General features: G+C 60.5%; 1 protein-coding gene across 1 annotated transcript; it reads right to left on the minus strand.

The window, feature by feature from the left end:
• Positions 1-5942: 5942 nt before the first annotated feature.
• On the minus strand, positions 5943-9110 carry COG8 (component of oligomeric golgi complex 8). The gene is made up of 5 exons (XM_074968979.1): positions 8782-9110; positions 8454-8661; positions 7405-8223; positions 6877-7045; positions 5943-6586 (listed from the first exon to the last, which is right to left on the minus strand). Exons 1-5 carry the CDS (start codon positions 9108-9110, stop codon positions 6306-6308), a joined length of 1806 nt encoding a protein of 601 aa, XP_074825080.1. The 3' UTR covers positions 5943-6305.
• Between the last annotated feature and the right edge of the window lie 60 nt (positions 9111-9170).

Consider the following 9170-nt stretch of genomic DNA (forward strand, 5'->3'; position numbering starts at 1 on the left):
GCATGGTTGGGTCAGGTTCTGCAGCACATGGGGGGTCAGAAGGCTGCCTTGTCTCCAGCTAGGCCAGTGGCTCAAACTTTTTTACTGGTGACCCCTTTCACACAGCAAGCCTCTGCATGTGCTCCCCCCTATAAATTAAGAAAACTTTTTTATATATTTAACACCCTTATAAATGATGGAGGCAAAGCGGAGTTTGGGGTGAAGGTTGACAGCTCAAGACCCCCCCATGTAATAACCTTGCGACCCCCTGGGGGGGTCGCAACCCTGTTTGAGAACCCCTGAGCTAGGCCCTGCTGTAGCAGGGCAGAGCCGTGGTCTCTCTCCTTGGCTAGCTGGTGTCTGCTCCTGGCACCCCTTCATGGCAGGGAGATCTCTCGTCTGCAGTGCTGCTGACACAGGGAGCAAGGAGCTGCTCTGCACAACAGAAGTCCAAGGGAGTCCTCCCCGGCTTGCTGCTTTTCCATGGCTGGGGGACCTCTCCTGCCTGCTGTACAGTGCCCTGGGAGGCTGGTATTTCATCCCCTCCGTGAGCCTTGCTCTTTGCTTTCCTGTGTGCTGCAGCCTCCAATCCCATCAATTCCTGGATTACTAAGGCTTCGTTCCTGCTGCGAGCTGGGGTCCTAGGCCCCTCAAAGGCAGGCCCTGCCGGAGAGCTCAGGGCTACTCAGCTTCACCCTCCCGCCCTGCTGGCATTAGAGGATCCCCATAAGAATTGAAGGGGTGGATGTGGGGCAAGAGTGGCTGCATAACAGTCAAGGGGAGGGGGAGATCTGAGGGCTACGTCCTCCAAAGGGGGGTGACAATCCACAGCCCCTTGGCTGCTGTACTTCCCTGTCCTGCTTCGCCTGATTCTCGTCTCCTAGGAGTGTTCAAGTGCCAAGCCCCAGCGCTGGAGCTCAGGAGCTTCGTTAGCCTAATAAGCTAATTCCACACCCTGGCTGGTATAGCAAACCCCCTGGCCATCTCTGCTCCCATTGCAGTGACCTGCTGTGTGCTCTGGCTGCAGCCTGCTTGTGGGAGTGCCCCATCTGCACTCGCTGGGTGGGAGCCAGATGGGCTGGAAGAGCCGGCATTGCTGGCAGTAACAGGGTGGTGGTTGTGCTCCAGAGCTCATGGGGGCAGTTCTCTCTGTGCTGCTGTTTGTGTGCAGGATCCCAGAGCACCACTCGTACAAGACGCCTGCTTCACAGCCCTGGGGCCCGGCAGATCAGTTGGCTGGAGCACAAAAGCTTGTGTCCTCACAAAGTGCTCAGATCTGCAGCCAGCTCCTTGGAGTGTGAGACTCCCTGCCCCTCCCGGGGCCAGGTGAGCCAGGGGCAAGTGGAAAGGCCCCAGCCATTCTGCCTAGGGCTGGGGTAACAGCCATGAGAAAGCTTTAACCCCCATCTGCGGGAAGCTGGGCCCAGGCTCTGGGGACTGAGTGAGTACTGCGAGCACAGGACTGGGAGCCAGGAACTCCTGAGTCTAGACTGAGCGCTGGGGCTGCTGCTCTGTAAAACAGGGATAATGCAGGGCTGGGGGAACGAGTCTCTAAAGCACTTTGGTACCTCCTGCCAATGCTGAGCAGGACTTAAGGGGCTGCCATGTGCTGGGCTTGGTGAAAGCAGGCAGGGTGATGCCGCTTCTGAGCCAAAGCCTCGGGCCTGTCCCAGTAAGGGCCCTGGAGTCATGTTGCCCGCTGCTGGGGCCAAGCCATGTTCTGGGTCCTGCAGCCTGAGGGCTGTGCTCACCTCAGTGCCATGAGTTCTTGGCTGCTGTTGGCTGTTTCTGGGGTGACCCTGGAGTCATGTTCCTGGAGGAGCCGCCACACCAGTCACTGAGAAGGATGAGGGGCTGTTAACCTTTTGGGAGGGAGGGGCCTCCCCCACAGGCACTGGGGTGCTGCCCACGCACTTTCCTCTGCACCATGATGTAGGTCTGGGTCCTGCCAGTGCCAATGCAGGGGTTTTAGGTTGGCCCCTGCTAATGCCACCTCATGCTGGCTATAGCACGGGCAGGGACAAAGTCCAGGCCCATAGCAAACCCCACTGACCCCCGGCCCTTCCCTCAGCCACGCAGGGTGCACCCCTGCCCAAATCTGGCGTGTCTCCTAGAGCTTTGGGTGCCACTAAAGGGGTGGAGTGGGGAGGAGAAAAGCAGCAATTGCTCTTCCTACCCCACTCCCTCTGGGGCCAGTTTTACTGTCAATCCCTCTCGGAGGCTTGTAGCCAGCCTGGAGGTGGGGGGTGGTGCCTGGCACAAGGCCCCTGCATCAGCTTGAGGCACCCGCTGCTTAACTAATGTCCCACCTCCATCTACCCCCCCGCCACACCTACTGCTGCCTTGTCAGGGGGTTGCAGTATCCAAGCTGCTGCCTTATGTGCCTGGGTGGTTCAGCTCAGGCCCCAGCCAGGCAGGTTGCTATGGGGGTGGATCAGCTTGCACGGCTGCCTACAGGAGAGGTGCTGGCGGGGGGGGGGGGGGGGGGGAGGGAAGCTGCTGAGCTGCCCAGCAGAGGGGCTAGCCCAGCAGAGCTGTCACGGCTGGTGTTTGCCCATAGGCTACTTGTAACCTGAATGTTTTTCTTTTAGCTCCATGACCATAGTCTCACATTGCCCTTTTAGTTGAATTTAATTCCCAACCCATCCACCCAGCTCACTGTGCCCTGGGGAAATGGGGCTCACCCCGTTCACGTCTGAGGGCTGGATTTACATGGGAGCTTAGCACTCTGGGGGGGCTGTTTTCAATGTGTGCAGCTCTTGAGCAGCATCTTGTAATGAAATCTCTGCAGCAGATGTGGCTCTTGGGAAGAGCTCTGCTCTGCACTAAGATGGCCTGTTCCTGGCACATGTGTGTTTCATTCAATTGCTGTCTGGCTTCTCAGTAGGGAAGAGAACTCCTGCTGAAGGCCTTGCAGGCTGATAGCAGGAGAGCCCCTGCCCAGGTAGGCAGCTGCCTGCTAGGGTCCCTCTGCCAGGAAGAGTCTGCGGCTCGTAGGGGAGCTGCCCTGTGTCAGGCTTCTCTTACATATTGGCTGCCACAGGTAGTTGGATGAGCCCAGCCCGTGAGCAGGGAGCAGGCCTGCCCTCATCCAGCTTGCAGGGGATAGTGGGTGGCAGGAGGTGAGGCACGTGGGGTGGAAAGGAACCCTGGCTGGAATTGTGAAAGACTTTCTCTGTATTTGCTGTAATAAAACTGGATGAGTCTCCCTGGCCTGTGGCTCAGCAATCGTGTTCCTTCCCTGCTACAGAGGCCTGGCACTGTGGGTAGCAACCGGTTGCAGGCACCAGCACTGGTTTGGTACCTGCTAGCCACCTCTCCCAGCAGAGGAGACAGTATTCCTGCTGACAGGAGGGAAGGCTACATCCACTGGCCTTTCCCCCTAAGGCCTGAGCTTCACACAGTGCATTGACAGAAGGGCAAACAAGTTAATCTCAGTGTGGTCCCTGGGGGTGCACATCATAAAACTACCCTTCCAAGTGATGGCAAACCTGAACCAGTATGGCAGGACTTCCCTGTGCAGCCAGGTGACAGCCCTAGGCAGGGGCTGCTAGGGAAGCACAGGAGATGCACCAGTCTGCCAGCTCCGGCTCCCAGCAGGGAGAAAGTGTTAGCCATAGTATCAGAGGGAAAGGGGAAGGTTGGCCCCCCACCTGGCCACAGGCTCTCAGACTGCAGCTGAGCTGTGCAACACATTTATTTTCCTTGCTGTCAGTGGGAGAGCTTCCTCCTCCCTCCAGAGGCTCTGAGTGCATCCATCTGGCCCTCACTCAGAGCAGAAGTCTTGCCCCATTACAACCCAAGCTGGTCACTCCAGCTGCCCATGATGCAGCACCCAGTCCCCTGCTCTGGGCACAGCAGCCTCAGCTGCATGAGGGGCTCACGCATTCAGCTCCATCCAGCGTGTGTTCACAAAGGTCCGGCTCTCCATTTTGTCGATGTACAGGATGCCCTGCAGGTGGTCCACCTCATGCTGGAGGATGCGGGCCGCCCACCCGCTTGCCTGCCAAGAAACGGCATCTCCTGCCTCATTCAGGCCTGCAGAAGTAAACATGGCCCAGGTGAGAAGCTGAGCATCAGGCCCCATGCTTCCAATACAGCTGTCCCCAATCACCCCTCTGGCTAGGCACAGCATGTCCTAGCCCCCTCAGGGCAGGGCTCACGCAGCAGGGCCAGCTGCCTCACCCTGTCTGGAGCTGCTCACAGGCAGAGTGGGAGGTGTTTGGGCCCTGCCAAGGGGCAGGGTGGGATAAGGCCGGGCCATTTCCCACTCTGATCAGCACTGCAGAACCGGGGTCTCCCCACGCCAGCAGGAGTTGCTGCCACTTGCACAGTTACCACATCAAAGATCGCCGTCTGTCCCCGGCTGCCTGGTTCAGTGATAGGGGGCTGCTGCCCCACTGGCCCTGCCAGAACGCCGAACTAGCCAGCAGCCCGCGTCTGCGGCCAGTGGGCTGCCCCACTGGCCCTGCCAGAGCTCAGCGCTGCCCAGCAATGCCAGTGGGTGCCACAGGGGTGGTGTGACGGGCTGGGACAGGAGAGGGGACAAGGCTGGCTGGAGGAGGGAAAGGGGATGGGTGGGGTGGGCCGAGCCAGGGAGGCGGGTGATGGGAAGGGCAGGCTGGGGGGGCAGGGGCTGGGAACGGGAGGGGCGTGGCCCACGGGCCAGGCTCGCTCCAGCCAGATGTGGGCCACGCTCAGCAGGGCGCTGCTCGCCCGGGAGGCTCCTGGCACGAAGCCCCGCAGGGGCCCCCGAGCTGGGGCGCGCTCAGCCCCAGGCAGGGCAGCCGCCGCGGCGCCCGGATGAGGCCCTGCCCCCCGGGGCTGGCGAGGCGCGCGGGGGCCCGGGCGGCGGCGGCCCGCAGCACGGGGTGGCCCGCCTGGCACACGCGCGGCTCGGGCGGCTGCGGGGCCGCCAGCACGCGGCGCTCTCGCGGCCAGCGGCGCCCCGCCGCCCAACCGGAAGGAGCGGAGCATGCCGGGAGTTGTAGTCTCCTGGAGAGAGCGCAGCCCCTGGCGGCCGCGGGCGGCGTCACCGGCTCCAAGCCAGCGCGGGCGGCCGCAGGGCTTTGCCGCTCGCTGGGGCTCCGGGGCAGGCAGAGCACCCCTCCGCGGAGAGCAAGAGCGGCCCCTGCCCTGGTCCCCGGGGGCAGCCAGGAGATCCATCCAGGCCCCGCGCTGCTGGGCCTGTACGCGCTCCCTGTCACTTCCTGCCGATGCCGCAGGTCTGCCTCCAGGAAGGAGCCCCAGCGCGGGGAAGATGGGGTGTCGCCGCCCTGGGCACAACGGAAGGTAGGGGACGGATCTGCTACATTGAACAGAGGCTGCTGGGTGTCCTTTCTCCACCTCACATGTTGCCCATGGCACTATACTTCCCAAAGGAGGGCATCATGGGCCCCTCGCTGCACAGGGAAACCACAGGCAGGGGGAGGGGGCATGCCCCAGAACATACCTTCTCTACCCATGCCTCTCACCCTCCAACTGCCTACAACCCCCAGCCCTGCCCTAAGCCAGCAGTCCCTTCCCCACTTGGGCTCAAAGTACACCTGGAACCCACCCCCATACAATAGGGGGCACAAGCTGTCCCCGCTGGGTTTTGGATGTTAGGTGTTGTAGGGATCCCCACACTGTGAGAAGTGCTGGACTAAGCCCCAAGCTGAAGGTTCCAGAAACACAAAGGCATCTGAGAGCCTTCCAAGGACCAGCACCAGCTCCTACCCCACTCAGCCATGCCTGGAGATGGGCCTGTACACCACTGCACCTCCTCCCGCTCCATGCAAGCTACAGTGTTATGAAAAATACACAGATTTTTCTCCGACGGTTGCCTCTTGAGCTACCAGAGGTTTGAGCTCAAAGGGGGTAATAGCAGTAGCTCAGCAGCTGTGACTGTCTTCAACAGCTGAGTGCTTGTCAGGCTGGGGGGAAGGCGGGTGCAACACAGAATACACTAATGAGCTTTATTTATACAATGATCAGCCTTTTTCAGAGGTATGTACATCATTGAACCTGCTTTCGAAGTGAGAAAGCATTCACCCTCCTTTCACCTGGACAGCACCAGGAAAGCTGCAGGGGCCATTGCCCACACTTGATGGTTACAATGAAGCCAAGGAAGTAGTTACAGATGATGTAGCCTGTAATCCTCTGTGCAGTTCCCATCAGCAGACGCAGCCAATGCTCCTGTTCATCTCTATCTACACCCCCACACTCAGTGCCATTGTTCAATACCTTGCTACGTGCAAGACTCCCACAGGCCTCTGCGGAAGGCCAGAATCACTCAGTATATGCAAGCAGCACGGAGGGCAAGCTGGGGCAGTCCCCTCCCTCTGTTAGGTTGTGGCTACTGGGTCATCAGGCTGAAGAACAGCCATTGCATTCACGCTGCTCTCCTCTCCAGCCACGGGAGGCAGCTGCGCATTGGGTTCTACTCCCTGCTCTGGCCCTGGAATTTCTGTTGCAGGTGCTGGGGTCTCCTGGGCCAGTTCCTTCTCCTCGTCTGGAGTGAACATGGCCTCTCTCTTTGGCAGGATGAAAGCGAGTGGCTCCTTGATCACATTCACGTCCACACAGCCAAGGCTACCGTACTTGTGCAGCTGAGTGGGAGGAACACCTGGCCAAGAGAACAGAGAGTTAACTCACCCAGAGCCCAACTGGAAGGGACATGGGGACAGTGACAACACCACACAGCTCAGGCAGGGATCCCTGTAGACTGTTGGACTTCACTGGGGGAGCTCTGAGCATTTCAGCCAACAAATGTCCCATGGGAACCAGAGCAGGGCAGTGAAGGGATCAAAGATAAGGGTCTCTGGGACCCAACCTGCTCAGCAGATCCGCCCTGGCTCTGCATGAAAGCAGGCACTTCCCTCATACTTCTCTGCTGAGGGAAGAAGGAATTCTTACCCAGGGTCTGTGCTATCTGGGCTGGGGGAAAGAGGACCTGGAGGCAACGGTTAAGGTAGGGGAGCAGGTCTTCCAGGAACACTGTACAGAACTGAGCAAAAAGCTCCTGCTCCCGGCTGCTGAAAGCCGCCTCCTCTGCCCGGTGAAAAGCTAGGATTGTTTTAGTCACCTGCAGGAAAGAGAGAGAGAGCGCACGTAAGCACCTTCAGTTCCTCATCCCGCAACCTCCACCCTGGGCAGCTACACCAAACAGCCTCACATTCCCCAAGCTGCTCAGTGTGATGGGACTGGCCCTGGAGAGCAGCCACTGACCCACCACCTTGCCCTACACAATTCATCTTCTGATACTGGACCCCAAGTCTGATTCAGCTTCCCAATTGTAGGGGAAATGCAGGGGAGGGGAAGGGTGCTCATTCAGCCAGCGGGAAGTGGGTGCAGAAGGGAACCGCAAGATCCATCCTTGACAACCCAGTACAAAAAGCTGAGATAGAGAGAAACGGCTATCCCCTGTCAAGGTGCCTGCCTCACCTTGCCAAGCGCAGCCTCCAGGGAAGTCGTCACATCCTGGGCAAGAGCCACAGGGCAGCAGAGACGCAGGTCATTGAAGGCAACCAGAATGTTGTTCAGGAAGCAGGCAAGAGGTGGGAAGTCCAGCAGCACCATGGGAGGCTGCAGGGTTCCTGGCTGGGTGGTTGGCACTGCTACAGGGATGGTGCTGCCCAGGACAGCTGGAGCAGAGATCAGTGTGTAGGAGTTCATCTCATCTTGGAATTTGTCCACAGCTTCCTGAACTGCCTTCCTGAAAGTGCCAAATGCAACTTGCTGGAATACTGGGGCCAGCTGGCCCCGGAAATCAGCCCCCACCCTGCTGAAGGACAGGCCAAAGTACATGCATTGACCCAACAGTGAATCCAAGCGGCTGCCCACCCCCCGCTGGAGGTCATTGTCCAGAACCTGCAGGAATTGTGAAACCTTCTGCAGCACCCAGCCATGGAAGATGGCACTCTCGTTGACCGCATGCTCGCCGGGAGGCAGCAACGGCTCCTCGTCCGAGAAGATGGCGCGATACTGCGTGATGATGTCAAAGAGATGGACGCGGCAGGCCTCGATGGTCTTGGTGATGTGGAAGTAGGGGTCATCATCAGGGATGGAGGCCTGGATGGAGTGGAGCCAGGCGTCCCGGGCTTGCAAGAACTTGATGCGCAGTTCAGCCTCCGTGAAGACATCCATGCGCCGCAAGTAGCCGATGACACGCAGGCAAGCTGGCAGCTGGATATTAGCGCGCAGCTGCTGGATCAAGTGATTCAGCATCAGCTGTGAAGACTGATGCACTTCGTCCACAATGCCCTAGAGCCAGGGAGAGAGAGACCGCAGCTACGAGAGAGCCCACCACGGCTTCAAGGGTCATGCCCCAAACCTGAACTCCAAACATCACCCCGCAAAGCACACTCCTCTCAGAGCAAGACCCCACCCGCTGCGTGGAGGCAAGTCGACCCATGCCAGCCACCATCTGAGGAGCTCATCCCATGCCCAGGGGCTGCAGCCCCTCCAGCATGGGCAGCGCTGTTTGGACGAACCTGGATGACAGGGATGGAGGAGTGTTTCCTCTCCAGCCGGCGCACATAGGCAGCGAGCTCCAGCGCCTCCTCGTAGTAGCCGTTGCGGACGCAGGTGTCCATCAGCTGCGGGATCTCCAGGATTTCCAAAATCTCCGTGTGCCGGTTCAGTGTCAGGCTGTTCATGCGGCGGCTGGAGGCGATTTCCTCGGCGTCCCGCAAGAAGCTCCTGCTGGAGAGAAGGAGAACTCAGCCCCTCAACGCCCCGGGCTCAGGTGCCCCCTGCCCCGGCCCAACGCCCCGGGCCCAGGTGCCCCAACGCCCCGTGCCCAGGTGCCCCCCGGCCCACCTGCAGCTCTCCTGGAAGCCGGGCAGCCGCCCCAGGAGCCGGGCCAGGCCGCGCTCGATGCCCCCGAAGCCGCGGCCCGTCTCGCTGGTGCACTCGGCCGAGCGGATGAAGATCTTGTAGTGGGCGAAGGCCAAGTGCCGCGTCTGGGCGGCGGCCAGCGCCCGCTCCTCGGCCAGGCGGCCCGGCTCGCGGCCCAGCGCCTCCAGCCCCAGCCCCGCCAGCTCCGCCAGGTACCCGGCCAGCTCCGGCCCCGGCGCCGGCCCCGGCGCCCCGCGGAACAGCCAGGCCAGCAGGCTGGCCTCCTCCAGCGCCGCGCCGGCCGCCGCCATCTTGGGGAGAGCGCCACGACACGCAGCTACGCGCTATGCACAGGGTGCAGGACTCTATGG

The sequence above is a fragment of the Natator depressus genome, chromosome 12 (assembly GCF_965152275.1).
Source record: "Natator depressus isolate rNatDep1 chromosome 12, rNatDep2.hap1, whole genome shotgun sequence".
Taxonomy (NCBI): Eukaryota; Metazoa; Chordata; order Testudines; family Cheloniidae; genus Natator; species Natator depressus.